Source organism: Sinohyriopsis cumingii, chromosome 10 (assembly GCF_028554795.1).
Source record: "Sinohyriopsis cumingii isolate HCF-2022 chromosome 10, ASM2855479v2, whole genome shotgun sequence".
Taxonomy (NCBI): Eukaryota; Metazoa; Mollusca; class Bivalvia; order Unionida; family Unionidae; genus Sinohyriopsis; species Sinohyriopsis cumingii.
The window spans coordinates 75,089,178-75,110,384 of record NC_142970.1 but is presented as its reverse complement, the minus strand read 5'-3'; the positions used below and the strand labels follow the sequence as shown (position 1 = coordinate 75,110,384).

The following is a 21,207-nucleotide window of genomic DNA, read 5'->3' as shown; positions in this document are numbered from 1 at the left end:
TTGATACAATGTTATGGATTTAGGTTAGCTACATTATATAAATGACGGAAGATTAGGTCCTTACAAATAACATACAAGTGAAAAGGTATATACTGTCTTCTTTATCTGGTGATAAGAATGGCAAAATAAAATATACTTACAGTTTTGTATACTGAATTTCCTCAAAATGTTTTTTCTTAATTCTGCAAATCTGAATTACATGAGCCATGTCATATGTTTTCAATCTGGATTACACATTTCGAAATTGTGCTGTAATTTCAATGATAAGTGCAATTGCATCCTCCTTACTGCACTCAAAATGAAATAAGCATTAAATTCCATAGCGTCTTTTTGATAATTGCAATTGAAAGACTTCATATTTTTCCCATGTTATGATTTCAAACATTCACTGACAGAAACAGAAACACATTTGCAGACGTAAACATGCTTCTCCCACGCCACTTCAATCCGATGTATTTCATATATAATTTGCACAGATGAATCCAGTCCAAAATCACAAACTTCCGTTGAATCGAAACAAAATACCAAAATATATTCATTCCAGATCAGATGGGAAAGTTGTTGCAATGTGCATTCATTCACAATACGACTGCAAACTTCAATTTTAACTAGACATGCCATTTTCTTTCGAAAGTTATGTTGAGCATGCGACTAAGTTCATATTTATCAGGGTGGAGTTATGTGCGCATTAATAATGATGTCATTGTATAATGACAAATTTGCGCTTGTGTGTTTAGTTTCGAATACGGCATTCATTCATTTACGTTGTTTCTTGTAGTGTATTTTGTTTATATAATTAAACCTTAGGTAGAATAAAAAAAGGAGCATATAATAAAAAGGTTACTGCATTTGTATGGGAAAATATGAACTTATTTTGTTGGAAGGATATACTGCACTCACAAGTTCGTGCAGTATTCCATGCCAAAACTCGTTCATATTTTCCCATACAAATGCAGTAACTTATAAAAACAGACTGTTTTATCCATGCAAAGTTTTAAGCTTGCTTTGAAATATGGTGTTTAATACTTGGTAAGGATTCATTGGTCTCTATACATAACCTAATTTAAATGTTTTTGTACATTATGTCACACTTCAAGCCATAGAGTCTACTTTTGGAAACAGAAAATGGATGTTAAAAATGTTAAATATTGAGTTTCTTTGGCTTATGCCACAGAGTTTGAGACAATTATAAGTTTTGACGGTCTTGAGATGAATGGCATTGGATGTCTGAATTAATATTGTCACTGTGAATATATGAACCATGATGTTCCTCAAAGTAATCTTAATTACGGTGTTATCAGTCAAGACTATCAACTGTTTTTCTGGAAGAATTTGTAAAGAGTGTTGAAACATTAGTACATTTAGCAGTTATCTCATTAGCAGTTTACACATTATGGTCATTTTTGTTATAGGTAATTCCATGATCATTTTTGATAGATGGAGGGAATTAATGGGATTGCATGTTATAGGTAATTCCATGGTCATGCACGTTATAGGTAATTCTGTGGTCATTTTTGATTGATGGAGGGAATTAGTGGGATTGCATGTTATAGGTAATTCCATGGTAATTTTTGATTGATGGAGGGAATTAATGGGATTGCACGTTATAGGTAATTCCATGGGCATCATCTGTCAGTGGGGTATCTGTAGTTTGTTTTCTGTTATCACAAGGAGAATCACACTTCGTAGATCATATAGCTTGTTTTAAAGTTTCTGGAATATTGTGTTTGGTGTCTAAACATATGGCCCCATCTTCATTGTCATAATCTTAATGCTGCATAGTTGAGTGGAATATGTCATAGTGTTTTGCCTTAATATTGTAGACATTAATGACTTTGAATTTTTCTATTATGTTGGCATGAATGGACATTATGGCCTGATTCAGAGCAGTAGAAACATCTCCCTGTTTTCTCATGGTGATTAAGACAGTTATCATAGGCCCAGACGTAGTTGTGATCATGGTTTGTATGACTTTTAATGGAGTCAAAGTTGTCCTTCAGTACCAAGAAATACTCTTTTATGGCATGGAAAAAGTGTGATAAACCCTTTTTGTTCAAATGAATTCTGTCTTCTATCATTATCACAAATGCATGTTCGATGTCTTTCATTTTTTAATTCCACTCATGACATGGATATTCAGCTCATGAATATCTGATTCAATGTCTTGGATATGCACTGCATAGAAAAATAGAGTAGTCTGGATTGTTGAAGCATGTGTTGTTTTGTACATTGTAAAAATTGTTTTCAATCTGGTCTGTATGAGTTTTGTTACTAGCATCATTGCCACCAACACTTGTGGGGTGTTGCATACTAATAGTCTAAAATGGCTTGTCTTATCGTCATTGCCACCAACACTTGTGGGGTGTTACATACTAATAGTCTAAAATGGCTTTTCTTATCAGCCAGGTGATTTAGCTGGTTACTTTTACTTTACACCCAGCTACTTTTTAAAAAAACTTGCATCCCCATTGGGGGAGGTCTCCCAAAACCCCAACTTACTCTGGCAACTTACCTTCCAACGTTAATTGAAGGCCCTGCTAAAATGTATGGACCAACTGGGCTGGTTAGTAACCAACCTCACGTAGGTAGATGGCAACACTGTTATGTGAGAAATGAATAAAGATTTTATGATTCACTCTTTAATGGGAAATGCCAAGACTTAACATGGAATGCAGAAATTTAACAATTGCTGAGTAATTTCAACAGTCTTACATTCTGGAGGTTTCTTCCTGTTTCATTGGTAAAGATAATCACATGTCTGTAATATTTATTGTTTTCAGTTTTCACTGAACACATATACTAATATCATGGGGGCCCCAAGTGTCTGAGTGGCCTAAAGTGCTCACCATTATGGATCAGTGCCATCTCACCTCTGTCTGCGTGGGTTTCAGACCAAAGTTCGCCTAATGTGGGTATGTGGGAAAGCTTGCCAGTAGCTTCTTGTGGGTCTATGGTTCTTTCTAGGGTTTTCGCAGGTTTTTCTTCCACCATTAATACTGGCTGCCATGTATAGCCTATCTTGTGCTGAAAAATGGCAATAAACCCAACAACAACAACAACTAATATCATGACTAATGACTAATTTCGTAGGAATTACTTTGCATTCAAGATAAACAAACATGGGTGTCATACTTTGTCTCGATTAGACAATGAAAATGAAAAATGAAATTCAATTGTCATTCGCTTCTTTATGATTTTTATTGTTATTTGATGCCTGAATACCATTGAAAAAATTGTGACAATCAAATAGGAGGAAGCTTCCAGAATATATGAATGTTGTAATCATAATCCAGTGATGTATAGCAATGAATGGAACATGTGCAGAATACATGAATTGAGCAGGTTTGATTGGTCATCCTTGTGAAAAGAACCACCTAGAATTTGTTTTACTGTTGGTTCAGTGGCCAAAGGTGGGAGTCATTATATTAGATGTAAGTAATTTCCTGCTTCATATTAGAGTCTGGAACCAAGCATTAAACTTCGAACATAAAGATGCAGCAGTGATTTACAAAATTAAACTGTAATACTATGGCTAGGCCCTAATAAGCACAGGTATGTCTTTAAATGTTCCTTTTTTACTCAGATATTTGAATAACTAACAGTGCATGCCAACCACAAAATACTGTACATTTAATTAATGATTCATTATTTTCTTGCAACTTATAATGTTTACAGTTGTATTGTATAATCTGGAAAACTGATTTTCAGATGCTGGGAACATGCAGGTACATTTATATACATTTCATTTGATTTTGTTTCTTTGTATTTAAAGAATTAATTCTTTTACATTACTTATTTTTTGTTTATGAATTCTTTAATTGATGTTGTTTGTATTATGCTATTCTAATCACTATACATGTACAATACGTGTATTATCACATTTTGTGTTGATTTGATATATTGCTTCAGTCTGTAAATTTGTCACATCTGATGTGACCAATATTTCTCAGACTTAATTGAACACTATGTTGTTGTAATGAATGAAATCACAATAGTTTGAGATATTTATAATGTTTATATCATAATTGGCTAGGCAATTACTCTCAAATCATCCAGTATAAAATAATTTGACTCAATTAAAAGTGTTTTAAGTTTAGGACAGGTCGAGTATAGAATTAGGGTGCATTTAGAAAAAGGAATTAACAGTGAAACTTGTATAGTGGACATTATTAATACAGGACATAATTATGAATTCTTTTCTTAATTTCACTTTTATGTTTCATTTCTCTGTGAGGGCTGTTCCAGTAAAACATATATCGCCCCTGGGAACAGAATTTCAAAAAAAGATTCTGTAGGAGGCTGTGTTTCAAACTATTTTGATTCTGACATTGGAAGATTGGTTAGGAGAATCACTTCTGTTGTAGGTTGTGTTAACCCTTTACCTCATGCAAGTGTCTTTGGACGTCTCTACTCCATTCGCATGGAAGCGCCTTTTTACGCCTCTACTCCATTCCCATGGAAGCACCTTTTCACGCCTGCTGTAAACATCAGCCATTTTGAGCTGGTTTTCGTAGCGCCACCTTTGGGGAAAACCCCTCTATTAGATACTACATTCATTTCTGCGAATGACAATTATGTCAGATCACGTGGTCACTGTTTATGCACTGGTTGATATCTGCTATTTAAAGTAACTGGGTTGTAATCTCCAGTCTCCAAAATGGCGGTCACGGATTTCATTCAGTACTTACGAAGTTTTCATGATTAGAATCACAACTATGAAAGATTCAATAACTTATGTAAAGGCACTGATATTGATCTAGGCAGCAATTAGTTTTTATAAATTATCAAATTCAGATGACTTAGTGATGTAGACGTAGCCGAAAAACTTGTAAATTTCGAGTATGAGAAATGGCAGCTACGGTTGGTCACGCGGCCTCGCTGACATGATGGTGAACGAGTTCTGTCACGATTTTAAAGCACATAAAAATTCTTCCATGAAAAATAATTACACAGCTTTAACAATCAGATTTTACTCTTATATTTTTCCACATATAATAGATGTGTACCAAAAATGTAAAATGGTTAAAATTGCTGTTAAACGTAACATACACTACATTGCTTAACAGTTAACAGGCAGGCCTATGCGTATGAAGTCGACTAGGTAACAGGTGTTCTATTTATAGCGTGCTGCATGTTGTCACTATGCTCTGTGAGGTAAAGGGTTAACAAAATGAGAAATTGCTGGTGGGATTGTCAGAAAAAAAAACAAATATATGTTTAAAATGTCATCTAACACTCTCCTACCTCCTAGCGGTCTAACATGAATAACACATTGGGTTGGAATGATGCCAGTACTAGTGAGTGCACCAAACTGGTATGAATTTGTGTACTTTTAAATCAGTGATACGCATTACATAAATTATGTCAGTGTTGCAGATATAAAACGTGCTTTGTGCTGTATGCAATTTTTATTTAACTTTTAACTTTAAATGTGCATGTTGTGATGTAATTTGCACTGCCGGTAGCAGTCTTGCAGCACTTGATGTGACATCCTGTTTCAGGAAGGCAAACATTAAAATAACTGGATACTTCGGTTCGACATGACTGTTAAACTAAAGTTGATTGGTTCATTGGGCCCTGAAACAGGCATTTTATGGTAGTTTTAAGCCTACTTTCATCATGGAAGTTTTACAAATGTGTGTTTCAAATAAGGGCCACACAGGAAACCAAAATGGCTGAATCACAACAGGGTTTGTCTTCAGACAACTTTTCAGTCGGCAAATACTGACTGGTGATAGCTATGATGACAGTCAGTTTCATGTATTAGTATGTTGCACATTGGGAAAATGCCACTGGAAATACAAGTGTGTGATTATGAAACTGAAATTGATGTTGAGTGCAAGTCCAGTGTATGTGATGGATGAACAGAATGCCAGTTTTAAGCCTATCTCACTATGCAGCATTATTTAGAAACTACCAGTCCTAAATACAGGCAATTTCAAGGTTTTGTACAATTTTAGTTTCTTTTCTCCTTGCATTCAGCACTGAGAGATTTTGTGCTTATTTAAGATGAGCATTCAGATAAACTAAATAAATAAGGATTTAACAAATTAAGATGAGTATATTAATTCAAGGTTCCCATGTCTGAACAAGCAGACTATGGGAATATTGGACTTGAATGATAGACTAGTACCTTTGCTGTTGTTTTGTCACAGCCGATTAGTTGGTTGAGTTAGTTTAGTTTATTTTTTGGTGGGTTTTAATGCTGTGTTCCAGTGCGTGATAGGCTATACATGGCAGCCAATAAATTAGGTGGAAGAAGAACCCCGAAAGACCACCACCCCAAACAGGTTGATCTGTGACAAAAACTCACTCTGAGATGTGCAAGTGATCTGAAAAAGCAAGCACCTTAGTACACTTGGGCATATGGAGCCTCTGTTGATTTGATGTTTATCTCCAACAGCCAAAGTCATTTATACATGAGACCTCAGGTCTTGGTAGATCATTATGAATTTTACACCATTTTCTGATCAAGAGAATCTCTTCATGGCAGCCAGTTTTACCGTTGTAGAAAATCCAAGTACTTTTGAGACACCAAACACCATTTATGTAGAACCACTGACCTTCCACAAGTAGTCTGGCAACATTCTCATGTACACATTGGAGGCAAGTAATCACATGACTAGCATCTTGTACGACTGCCATGGAGGCCCCTCAGATCTGTATCACAAGACAAGCATCTTATACCACTCTGCCGTTAAAGCCCACAGACCATAGGTATAAGTCTCATATGAAAGACTAGAAGTGGGATATAGAACCTGTGACAACTGGATTGAAAGTGCAGAATGTTACTGCTAGGCTGTCCGTGATGATGATGCAGTTGACAATACAGCTAACTACAATGACCTTGATTTTACGAGTACTAAGAGAAAAAAATGATTCCTTGACTTTCATCAGTTTGTTAAAATATAATTTATGATATAAAAATGTTTGACTTGCAATAATTTTTAAAACAAACTTTATATTAGTTTTGCAACAAGGCATAAAAATAAGCCATTGGTAACAAAAATATATGTTCTTACAAGAAGTTATATAGTATAAAAGTAGGCAGAAATAATGCAACATTACTTCCACAGGCATTAATATTTTTTTCTGACAAATCATGTATTATAAGTTTACCAAAACATTTATTGAAAAAAAAATTAATAACAAGGAATCATAGCATCTGACCACGCTTTTAAAGCAATGCAAATTTAACTATTCTAATCAAAGGCAGCATGCCTGAGAACAAAGAAAAATAGCAAAATATAGTGATCACCTTAGTAAACACTCACTTTGGTAAGGATACAAATTCATGACTTCTGTATTAGAACAGAAATCCCTAATATAAAATTTATATTCATGGACATTAAATTAGTGGATATTAAGGAATTGATAAATGACATGTACATTAAATTAGTAGATATTAAGGAATTGATCAATGACATGTACATTAAATTAGTAGATATTAAGGAATTGATCAATGACATGTACATTAAATTAGTAGTTATTAAGGAATTGATCAATGACATGTACATTAAATTAGTAGATATTAAGGAATTGATCAATGACATGTACATTAAATTAGTAGATATTAAGGAATTGATCAATGACATGTACATTAAATTAGTAGAAATTAAGGAATTGATCAATGACATGTACATTAAATTAGTAGTTATTAAGGAATTGACCAATGACATCTACAAATAATAAGCCATCAAGAAACATTTTGATTTCGCAGTATCAGAGACATACATGGCTGACAGACAAACAAACAAAAGGACAAAAGATTGACTATAATGAAAGACTATAAATAAAAATATGCAATAGATTATATGATCTGTAAGAAATCAGTAAATTACCTACAGTCAGCTGTCATTTAAACTGCTTCTGTCCCCAACCCAATATTATAATCGCTTCTACCGCCCACTAACCCATAGCCAGAAATTATGTTTTTAAAAACTATGCTTCTGTAGAGGGCAGTGTTTTTCAATTAATCATATCTGATGGTGGATCATAATTGTTTAAAAATGATTCTGTTGTGGGTTGGTTGAATTTGAAAGTGCCACCCCCCATGGGGTACATGTTTTACATGGTCTTGTAAATGTGCATGCCAGGACAACAACATCATTAGCATACACAAAAATACACATGTTACAAGTTGATTCTTGACCAGTCTGCATTTGACAAGGACTCTGCTTGCCCTACTTACACCAACACAAGATTGATTTAATTTTGAACTGGTATGTCATTGTCTGTATTTAACCAATCCAGTATTCTTTCATGTATGAGGTTTTGGTATGTTTTGATTCAAAATGGCTAAATACCTTCAGAATTTATATATTCTGTGCCTGACAAGGAGTCTGAGAATGCTCCTGCATGATTTTGAGTGAGGCCATCATTACATGTGAAACATATGAGCTTGATGTTTTAAAGAATGCTACTCAAATAAAATAACGGCATTGGGATTTATGGATTTAATAACAGACAAGATGATCTTAATAAAGCTATGCATGTAGAATTGCAACCCTGCATCAACCAATTCATGCAAACTGCTGTTGGTATTCAATGGAGGAGAGGTTATGTGATTAGGAGATCGATTGTGCTAGAAATGCATACTTTGTGCACTTCTTAAAATCATCTGATGTTGGACTAGCTGTTAGTGTTGGTACTTGAAATAACTACTAAAACTGGATGAAAATTATGGCTTGACTTGGGGGGAAACTACTGCCATACATGGTAGATTATAGCTATCACAGTAAAATAGGTCTGACATTGTGAGAGTTGTAGAGCAAAAACCTTTGTGATGTACTTAATATTCCCTCTTTCAAATGTGTCACTAAATCTCTGGAGTAGAAGTAGTCAAACTAAAGCTGAGGTTTCTTCAGCATCAAGCAGATTACAGTATTTGATTCAGATATAATAAGTATTTAAAGAAAATTCTTGTACACAAATGAAAGTGGTTGGGTTTAACAAATTTGGACTATATCTTTGCTAAACAGCAGTATAGTACATTGATATTTAAACACAGTTATGATATTGGTACCGTCAAGCTACACACCAGACTGGTTTAAATGCATTAATAATTAAGTTTCTATGCAGAAAACTTAGCTATGTCTGACATCATTGATTTCAGCTCCTTTGAATGATAGAGAATGTTGACAATCAAATTCACGCCAAAGTCTATCATTATTAAAGTGCACATCAAGTATTGAATTTAAATGTAATAATAATTAATTTGTTGTTGCATGGAAAGAAAATTGGGATTGACAGAATGATAAAAGGAGGCATAAAGAAAAGGATCATTTTAATATCCCCCAGTTTTATCAAAATTAAAGACATGGCACAGAGAAATTGTGTCCATTATGAGCAGTTGTCTGCCTTAATAAGGTGGTCATTAGGGCAGGATTTATTATATTTGACTAAAAATTATGAATGCATTTTTTATAAACATTTGTAAGGTTTCATTTTCTGATTATTGTACCATCTTGAGACATGCATTTAAAATAGTTACAAATCTGTGAATAAACATGCCAGTTGTTGGATTTAAGTCCACTCTTATTATTACCTGGTATATAAATAGAAATAGGAACATTTGGATGAAAGACTAATCATACAGCATTATTTATTGATTCATAGTACAGCTTCAGAGCATGCACTACATATATATATATATATATATATATATATATATATATATATATATATATATATATATATATATTTGCTCATGACATTTTATCACTTTTTGAATTCTTATGCTCAAGAAAACAAAAACATTACCTGAGTTAACAATTAATTGTCAGCTGTTCATGTATGCTAATATTATATGGAGGGACACTAGTAGAAATGAGGTACGCATACCGATATTAGCAAAATACTAAATCTTTTTGTATGACTAGAAGAGCTTACAGAATGGTCTTTTGTCCCTTTTCCATCTTTTAGCATAAGTTATCACTGCTACTTAACTACTGGAGAATTGCCATAAAACTTTACACACACGCACTCATCCCAAGTTGGTTCTAAATGGAAAATTACAAGTGCTGCTTGGACATCCTATGTATCCATCTTGTAGATCTTGTTATCAGTCCGTCTCATGACACTATGGTCATATTAAAATAGAGTTTTCGCCCGTTTGTTCTAAATAAAAATGGTGCCAAGTTGAGCGCCACCATTGTTGTTATTGTTACTTTTCCTTAATTGAAAGTCACATTAGCATGAAGTTTTCACCAGAAATCTTCTTTTTGGTCTCTAGTTGGTTCTGAATGAAAATGATGTTGATCTGGCATCCAGTATGGACACAGTCATGATGACCATCTTCAAAATCTTGTTATGGCTACTCCTTCCAATTGGATGCTCTTATTCACATAGGGTTTTCAGCAAAGATTTCTTAAGCTATCTAGTTGGACCTAGATGGAAGTGGTACCATTCTCAAATTAAATATGGCTGCTATGATAGATATCATGAAAATCATATCATCATTACTCTTGCTTGGATAGCCACATTGTCAAGGTTTCACCACACTTGTTGGTTCTAAATGAAAATGGTACCATTTACAACCAATATGGGCACCTCAGTGGCCATTAAAAAAAATCTTGTTATCACTAAACACTATCAGAGATGGTTTCAATACTCAGCAGTTTTAAAAAGAAAAAAATTGTCTTGGATTCATAGAAATTCTTTTGGGCAGTAGAGCATTAGTCCCTCTAAGGGACTTTGTCCCAATTAAGTAATTTCATATTTTAATTTCAGGTAATGACACAAGTTGCTTATGATGTGCATCAGAGTCGTCTTCATATAGTGCTGTCAGATGGATCAAGTATGTTTAGGTTACATACACACACATCACACACACACACACACACACAAAATAAAAATAGAAAGATGTAATCAATAAATTAGGCTTTGAATGGTGTCAGATTCCAAAGAAATATGAAAGAAAGAAAATGGGAATGCAAACCAGGAGTATAAATAAGATCTAATAACACAAAAATAATAAAGTTTCCCTATATTTTGACCAAATCAAGGTCTTCCTAAATGGACTATAAAGAAGGCATGCAGGCACGCACACACACAGATCAAAGTTAAAGAAAAAGTCAGTATAACTATTTATGGGCAATAAAATGAACACACTTGAAGTCTGTAATAATATGCTTTTTTAAAAATAAAATGAATCGTATATACAAACACCCACATTGTCTTTCTGTGTGTCAAGGCTGCCAAACAAGAGACTCGCAGTGGCTGCTTTTTAAAAAAAATACCTTTTTGGTACATTTATGTTCAAACTTTTTTTAAAAACTTGCTCATCACATTTTGAATTTTTTGTTTAAGTTGGTGAAGAAAAAAATTCTTGAAATTGTCAGTTATCACAGTATTCAGATTCATAATGAATTTAGCAGAGAAAATTCTAGCTGTTTGAAATGTACCAAGACTAATGACCTTGACACATACACATACATTCATTCTAAATCATAATATTCTGTATCTTTCCATATTATTACTTTTGGATTAATTTAAGCATTGATTTCAGACACATCATGATGTATGATGAAATGATTAAAAAATATGCTTTTTTTTATTTGTTTGTGCCAAAATGTAAATATTTATTGTATGTGTGTATGTGTTTGTGTGTAGTTCTTGAGGAAGAACTTTTTAGGATGAAGTGTTTGGAACCTTTATTTTTGGTATGTTGATTTAATTTATACTTGATTTAATTTAATTGTTTGTTTGTTAGTTATAATTGTTATTGTAATGTAATTTTTTTACTGGATTTGACATTGTCTATAAATTTAAATCAGTATAGTAAACAACTAATAATAGATACTTTGTATCTAATGCTGACCTAGTTCCTAACCTTGATTCAGAACCAGTAAGAGTTGTAGTAAACAACTTTTAATTTTTAAAAAAATTCTTAGAGTAAGAGTCATAAAGTGGAATCGAGGCCATACTTGGAGTATGTGACAAATAACATGTATCAGTTAGGTTTTTCTAGAGGATTTACCCACATTCGGACATCAGTTTTGCATTGTAGCTAGATTTATTATTGATGCTTTGAGAAAGAATAGTCATTAGTGCCTTAACGCTTGAGAAGTTAAAGTGTTTTATTTTGTGACCAGTTTGGGGCTAATTACAGTAAAACCTGTTATGAGAGACCGCCCCTTCTGCCAACCAAAAGCGGTCTCTCAAGACAGGTGGTCTTTCATAAGAGGTGTGTGAAAATGGACTGGTTTTCAGGGTCAATAGTTAGCATTGTTGAAAAATAAATAATACCCATACTCACTGTACATGTATCATATCCTTTATTCATAAATCTTGTTAAATATTGCATGCATTCCTCTCAAAATATCTTTATATAATAAAGATATACATCTATTAAACAACGAGAATAAAATTTATATTTCAACATCACATTAGTATGTACAAAAAATGAACAGTTAGATATGATGTATATATATCTTATTTTATACACTAATTCACTTGTTTTTTTTTTTTTAAAGAAATCCATTATACTTCTTTGTTGACATGTTTTACTCAGCTATTTGGTCTGAACATGTATCTCAATTATTGCCTTTTCCTGAATCAACTTTCCACTTACTGGTATGTTTTTACTCCTTGCAACACAAAACCACTCCCATACTCGCTCGTTCAGATCTCCGTAAACTGTCTGTCGTGCCGTGGCATATTTCCTCTGTGCTTGTGCACCTTTCTGCCATTTGTTTCTAATGGACTTCTTGTCTTTGATTACATTTTGAACTTGCGTTTTACCAACGCTTAAGCTGACTGCTATTTTGCGAGTGGTCTCGCCTTTTTCATTTCTTTCAATGACATTAATCCTTTCTTCCAGTGTTAAAATTTTTCTTTTTTTCAGCGGAGATTCTGCCATTGTTATTAGTGTTGACGATATAAAGACTATTGGTTTTGATCAGATTTTGGGGAAATGTGGAATAAATATATATTATGTACCAATAAATGAAACCAAAAGACATAATTAACTCCTCAAGAAACAATACATTTATTCTGAGACGAAGTTTAAATCAAGAGCGTTATAGCTCGATAAACAAATGTTCCGACCATCTGCACCCAGGTAAACAGATTGTGGCTTGGTGAAACACTAACAAAAGCAATAAAAAATAATTTTTAACAAATCCGGAAATGATTCTCACTTACTAGTATTAAAGACAATGAGCTCATTCACCCTCCAGGCATTATGGATTAACTGGAAAGACAAACGATGTACTCAAACCAACACTGAAGCCCTTTCGAACGATTTCTCACTGGAACATAAGGACTACCGGCATTTTGTGAGTTTTCATAAAGATAAAGAAAAAATACAAACCTCTAAATTGACTGCGTATATCCATCATTACTCCCTTTGATGTTACTCTTACTGGCTATTCACATTGGCACTACAATGGCAGTTAGTGACATGTACTTTAGTCTGGTTTACTGCAGTTTACAAATGACACCGTACACTGGAGTTGTAAATTTCACAAAACTGGTACTGTAGCAAGACAAATTATTTTTAAATACTTTATTAGAGCAATCTTTGCTATTTATGCAGTCTTTGTTACAAAGGATTAAATGATGGTTAGAGGTGTTTATCCCGATATATGGTTGTTCAACTATAGTGTTATTTAACGTGCACTTTGTTTGCATACTACATTTATCCCGAGCTCTAGTGTTTACAAAGGATTAAGTTAAGGTCAGTGGTGTCAATCTGTTTTGATTTTTTGGTGATGCAGTTGTTCATAGCAGTGTCAAAATGCATATTTTGCCAAGAAATCACGGTCGCTGGTCGCGTTCAGCAGGTGGTCGTTCATAACACAGCGTTTATATAGTAAAATCGATCCGTGCATTACGATTGTGGTTGGAAATGACAGGTGGTCGCTCATAGCAGAGGTTGCTCATGACAGGTTTTACTGTATTTCGTTTTCTTCAGTTTATTTGGATTTCAAGTTTGTTTTCCCTGGAAATAATAGTGCTTTAAATTAATTCTTCAACAAAGACATATATAAAAATTTACACAGAATTCAAAAACTGGAATATGATTTTTTGTGATTCAACAAAGAACTGCTGACACACCAGTATGATGCTGACCACAGCATATGTCATCGCTTTTCATTTTGGATTTCATTGGGATTCAAACTCAGTTTTATTAGGACATTTTATTACTAGGACTTCTTTTTTTAAATTCTTGGATTATTCTTGGATTAGTTTTTGATTTGATTCGTTAAACCGAAAGTTCTTTTCCTCATTTTTACCTTGTTTTTCATGGGAAATAAATTACTTGTTACATTTTACAAAGCTTATTGTCATCACTTTTTTCTTGTTTTTTCTTGTTATATTTTGTAACAGCCTAAACACTTAACTATATATATATATATATATATATATATATATATATATATATACATATACACATACAAATGTTGAAAATTTAAATTTTTTGTTAAAAGCAATTTAGTCATTATTTAGAATCAGAAAATAGGTTGGTTTTGTAAAGACCATTGAGTGTATAAATAATTAATTACTCGATGCATATTTCAGACTTCAACTCTGAATCAAACGTTGCCATCAATAATATGATTTTAAAAATCTGCATGTCAATTAATTAGAATATATTTCTTGCATAACATCTTTATCAGGGAGTGCTTCATGCATTGGGGGCTAATAATGGTAAATTTCAGATTGGCGTTGGTTGCAGTATGCAAAGATTTAATTAAATATAAATCAGTGTTGAATAATTAGGACCAAAAGAAAGTGATCTTATTGGTGGATTATTTTCGATTTGGGGGTGGTTAGAAGGGGAAATTTTGCTGTAGTTTCTTGTGTTGGATTTTTTCAGGGCTTGGATTTGGAGATGTTTTACTGTACATTTCAAAAGATGGAGTGAAAATTTCAAATTTTTAAAATTACACTAGATTCAATACCCCTAACATGCTGTGCCTAATACATGTAATTATAGAGATGAACAATGTGTAGGCTTCCTACCTTTACAGGCAGCTGTACCCTGTTTACTACATCTTGCATTTCAGTTTTGATAAATAATTGTTCAACCAATCCTTGCCAAATAGAGGAGATTTGGACATCAGAGTTTGAAGACGAACAGATCATGGATATTACCATGGTAATAGTGGTATGTAAATGCAAGTTAACTAGCTCTTCTTAATATATATATATATATATATATATATATATATATATATATATATATATATATATATATATATATATATATATATATATATATATATATATACATACATACATACATACATACACACATACTACTATAATATATGCCTGAATATAATGCTCTGCTCACCTGTATATAAGGTGCACACAAGTTTTCTTTAGCCAAATCTGGATTTGGAAAATTAATGTTCGCTTATATTACATTTTGCATAATAAAATCTTAGGTTCATCTCAGTTTGCAATGAAGCACTAGATTTCTGTATCATGTGAAATGTATTTAGACATAGTTGCTGTCTTATGTTGAGTATTGTAATACTGTGCATTTAACTATCACTATATTTTTAGCAGTAATACACAGTCTGCTATTATTGCAATTGCTTGTCTTTTCCAGGATGCCAAGTCCCAAGTTCAGGCTAAATATTCCCTCCTCCATTTAGTAATTTCATGTCCAGATTTGAATAAAAGAACATCATCTCAATATGATTTCTTATTCATAGCCAACATACAGAATATATTCCTCTTTTTCCTTTGTCTTCCTTGAGATTACTGTGTGCCATTACTCACTTCTTTTGTTTCCCTGTTTTGTTGCTGGTGTTAAGGTAAATAATACCTACCCTGAGTTGGTTCCAAGTTATCTTGTTTCTTGTGGGTTGGTTGGGATACAAGAAGGTCTCATGGGATACACATCCCATCTGCCTAACATGCACTTGTTGTGCATGCACGAAAAGATAGCACATGTGTTGTATATTGACAGATCAAGGGTGGAACTTGGTGGAAAGTTGCTGGAAAGTGATCTCTGTGGTTTGGACACTGGTTCAGCGACATCAGTGCATTGGATTAAGCATTGGCCCTTCCCAAGGGAGATCTACTTGAGAGCGAGTCACACCTTCATGTTAGGTCACTGGGCAAATGATAGCGGTCAGCTGTTGGGCACTGGTTTTGAATGGTGGTCACTAGTCACTGTACTCCTCCCTTTGAGAAATCAGCCACAAGACTTTGTCAATCTAGGGACAGGGATTGGGTTGATACCCCCACCCCTTGTCCTTGTTACCATTCAGTCCCTATGTTGATAGGGTTCAGGTTTTGTTCACCTATCTAGGGAATTGAATCAGAATAGCATGTCTCCTTTCCTAAATTTTAGTGACTCTTCCCCACCGCACTCCCATGATATCTTGAATACCATTGCCCTTGGTTTCAAGGAATAGAGTATGTGACAGGCTGGAGACCAGCTCCATAATGTCTGACCTTGTCCAATGAAAGGAGGTAGGCTGCCACTCTTCTTCAGTACTGCAGAGAAGGGATAGGCAATACTATTCGCCTAGCAGGACAAATAGAAGGGTTGGTTCCATTATCCCCCCATGAACAGTTGCTGGACCAAATCAACTAATGTGACATCTAACTCTCTGGAGAGGAATGCCAGAGAAGACTGTCCCATCTCAACTCAGGAACATGTTCAGGACAATGATGCCCTTTCCATTCCGGTGGACTCAAATGAATTTCCAGAAGAATCATTTATGGCATGTCCTTCCCTTCCACTTGGGTTTCCTGTCTTTTTCTCAGCTGCCAGGTTAGTTGTTCAAGGAGGAGGAATTCTACACATTGAATAAGGTGGTAAATTTTTCCCCTGACTTGTATGCAGACGCAAAGAGGCTTTCTGAGGCCCAGTCTCTTTCAGATCTTCTGCTGCTCCTGCACTCCGCTATGTTTTGGGAGGATGTGTGGAAGTTTTTCTGGAGCAATGAGTACAACAGGAAGTTGTCTACACTCCAGACAATAGTCTCTGTCTCCTGCTTGGCCTCTTAATCCCCTCCCTTGTTTCCAGTGCATTACAAGTAGGAACATTAGCTGGGACCTGGGCTTGTCTTCTTGTAAAGCCCTGGGAGATTTAAGGCTTAAAACCTAGTGCTGATTACCTCTCATGTCAGTCTTTTTCAGCTAACTCCTTCAATCTGTTGAAGAAGGAATCTTTGGTAATGGCACTTTGGTACATGCTGGAGACTGGTGAAAACATTAAGGCATGTTCTTTACTTGTCAGTGGAGCTCTGAGGTCTCGTCCACTCATTGCTGTTCCATTATTTTCTATTCCCAGATTTGTCTGTGTTTAAAAAATGTGGACAGTTTTTACCTCTCTTCAGTCTTCCCATCTTAATCATATTTCTTCAGGAGGAACATTTTAAAAAAGAGATGGTCAGCTTGGTTATGAATGCCATAAGGCCTTATGACTGGATGTTCTCCATAGACTTATAGGATACATGCTATCACATTCTCATCTTTTCACCTTACAGGAAATACCTCTGCTTTGCCATAAGAGGTATTTTAATTTAGGATTCTTACATTCTGCCTGTCCTCCACCCTCAGAGCCTTTGATAGATGATGAGGGTAATAGTGGCTAATATGAGATTCTAATGGATCACAATCTTTCAGTGTTTCTGTTTCTCATAGTGGGTTTTATTGCCAAGAATTCATTGTTGGCTCACTATTATATGTCACCTAAAAACTACAAATGCAGCTGCAGACTAGTACCCCTATGGAGACTTTACTTGTGTCCTTTCCAGTTCCTGCTTCTAACAAACTAAACACCACATTAGGGTACAGTATCGGAATAGGTTCTTCTGAGATCTTAGTTGTTGACTAGATTGGGATTGGATCATAGCCATGGTCCTGATTTTCACAACCATGAACCTAACTTCTCATTGTACACAGATGAATTAGATTCAGGATGGGGTGCTTACCTGGAGAAATGTGGGCAGTGTTCTAGCACTACATGGTTGTTTGTTTAGTACAACACATCAGTACTTGCTTACCTCAGGCATCAGGAAGTTACACATACATCTTCTGTTGGTGTGGAAGTTTTGAACCTCCTTTAATAGGCAGTGTCAGAGATCACTCTCACAGTCTATTAAATTTGGGTCAAAAATCAATAGCCTGGCAGACAGCATATCCAGTATATATCTTTGATTATACAAAATGGTCTCTGCACCAGTTTGTAAAGGAGGCACCTTTTCAACTTTGGGGGAGACTATTAGTGGACTTGTTCATTTTGAGAGTGAACTTCATGATCCTTTTTATGTGTCTCCAGTGCCAAATCAGAGGGCCTGGGCAGTGGATGCTTTCAGTTACAATTGGGATGATCTGTATGCTTAACACTTTTCAGGCAAGTCAGGATCTTCATGTCTCAGCTTATTCTGATAGCCCTCTATGGTTCCAGTAGTCATAGTTCAATAACCTACTCAGTCTTTTGCTAGATGAACCCAGGAGCACAGGAGATTAGCACAGAAAAAAGGGAGAAGCTATCACAGCACCACACAGGGGGGTCTCTCTTAGATAACAACCTGCAGATTCTCCACTTCAATTCTTGGCACATATCAACTGATCAAGCTGCCTTGAGCAGTTTTCAAGCAAGCTTGCCAACTGCATCACCCAGGCTAGGAGGCAATCCACTTCCAAAGTATATAATGCATAGTAAATAGTCTTCTTAGTTGATGCAATAGGAAACATGATTATCCTCCATGTCCACTTTTCAGTGCAGTTGCATACGTTCTTCTATTCCTTTTAGAGGAAGGAGAATATTGTTTCTGCTATTAAAGGCTATAGCACAGCCCTTTATAAAACTGTCAAGTTCTTTGGGGTCCTGTCACAGAGTCGGAGTCTCATCTTTCTGATCTCAGCAGGTATTTTGAGCTTCAGAGACTGGTACCCTGGTCATCAGTGCCTAGATGGAACCTTCCATGTGTTCTTTGGGCATTATCTAATCCCCACTTACAGACCTTTGATTGAAGCTTCCTTCAGAGCTTTACTCGTATGATAATGTTTCTCTTGTAATTATTATCAGGGAGGAGAAGAATGTGGGCTTTATGCCTCGACAGTGGAAAAGAGTTGTTTATGGTTTAATGGTAAATATTCAGTTTCTTTCTTTTGCTATCCAGGATTTCTGGTTAAGAATCAGCTATCTCAAATAGTTGATATTCTGCTGAGATTTCCAGTCTAAGTCATATCTGTGCTTGCGATGATCAATAGCCAGCCTTGACCATTTTAGACCGTAATGTTTTATTTTGGGTTTCTTCAAGAAGAGAAAGAATGTCTGAATCATCTCTTTCTACTTCTCAAGGGTTCCTCTGATATTTTGGCAGCCACCATTTCCAGGTGGATTGCCCTCACTGTCAAAGCTAAAACTCATACAAGACTAATAGCAAACAAAATTACATTCCAATACGTAAAAATTTATAGCAATATATAAAATGCATGAAATAAAGATATGTTTTATGCAAGGTTGTTTTTATTTTTTAAATTCTTATTGACTTAAAACTTAAATTCCTGTATATGCATCTGGTATTATAACCAGGTGCTCAGCATTATCCACAGTGGAGGTATTATACAAAATGTTAGAGATGAAGAAAGTTATTGCTTTTAACTCATTAACCCATGGCACCTCGTTTACACATCAGGAGGTTGTACACCAAATTGGGTGGTATTACAGAAAAGTAGACAGTTGTAGATCAATGATACCAAATAATCAGAACTTTCTAGTTTCAGTACTGTATAAAGATGGAAAAACGTATTTCGTGAGACCTGAATTTTTAACAGCAAAAGTTCGTTCCTGGTCAGAATTTGATTTTATGTCCAGATTTTAGACTTTGTGGCCTCATATCTAAGGCAGGCCAGTTGGAACTACACTCAGAAGCAAACCTTTGCAAAAAGTAGGCTAAGATGGCCAGTTGAGTAAAAGGTGGCCAGGACACAAAAATGATGGGTCCAATAACCAAAAGAAAAAAAGAAACTACAACTTTTACCCTTCTGCTCAAGCAAGCGAAATAGCCAATGAAAAATGAAGTTTCTAACACTACTAGGCCTTTGGCTAAACTATAATCTCTTAGAAGCCGATTTATTCGGAAATATTGAAAAGTAGCCCCCAAAATGAGTTTCCTACTCACATTTCAGGCAAAAATGACACAAATCTCCAGGCGAAGATGAGTTAATGATGTCTTCTAATGATTTTACAATGTGAATTTTTTTTATCTACAGGTGAGCAATATTTTCTAAAGTAAATGTTATTTCTTATTTCTGGGTCAGTGAGCTAATATAAATAGTGAGTGAATTGAATTGTACATGTAACTTGTTAAGGTTATTTCTAATGATACGCAAGTTATTCGCTAATGTTTTGTAAGAAGTATTGGTCTTACTCTCATGTATTACCATTGTAAAACCAGTCTTGTCCCAAAACATATATGCATATGTTTTAAAATGATGTTTCAAAATTACAAGGCATGAAAATATTTTATCCCCAAACAAATGTGGTGCTTATAAACAGTGTCCTAAGACATACAGAAAATTTCCTCTGCCTGCTATAGGTTTGTGCCCTTAATGTGAAATTGAATACTTACATTATATTCTTTTGAATTATTATTAAAGTTGCCAAAGAAAGTGTTCAACTATATTGGCTCAGTGTATTAATCATTGGAAAATATTTAAAAACTCTCTAAATTGTCTGCGAACTAAGTTGTTCTGAGCATGTAAAGATTTGTCTATTTCCAGAAGTTTTTCCATGGTTCATGCATGAAATTAAGTTTCATGACATAAGCTGGTAATGTGACTATTAGACCAAAGTGTGGAAATTGATGATTCATGGTGTCTTCGCATTATTAATATTTGCATATTTAATGTATTTCGTTGCTTTCAGATGCATATTGACAGCAATAAATAGAGGATATTTTCATTTCCTACGTTAATCTCCCATTCATATCAAATATAGAAAAAGTTGTTCTATCCCAGCTTATATCTCATCTAAATTCAAATAGTCTTTTTAGCAATGTACAATCTGCATATCGCCCTTGCCACAGTAATGAAACTACTCTTCTAAAAGTAGTTATTGACATTCTCTCTGCGTTGGATAGCGGTAAGATTACAGTCCTCACCCTCCTTGAATTGTCTGCAGTATTTGACACAATAGATCATGATATATTACTTCACCATCTCCAGCATGTATTTGGCATTCATGATACAGCCTTACTGTGGTTCAAATCCTACTTGGTCAAC

At 34.7% G+C, this 21,207-nt stretch overlaps 1 protein-coding gene across 1 annotated transcript in view; it reads left to right on the top strand.

Annotated features, from left to right (window-relative positions):
* The window catches only part of LOC149790401 (uncharacterized), a 263,333-nt gene that overhangs the window by 6,673 nt on the left and 235,453 nt on the right, over positions 1-21,207 (top strand). Inside the window, exons 3-4 of the mRNA XM_089972455.1 lie at positions 10,732-10,798; positions 15,015-15,115. Of these exons, the coding sequence (XP_089828581.1) occupies positions 10,732-10,798; positions 15,015-15,115 (168 nt within the window). The remainder of the gene's footprint in view (positions 1-10,731; positions 10,799-15,014; positions 15,116-21,207) is intronic.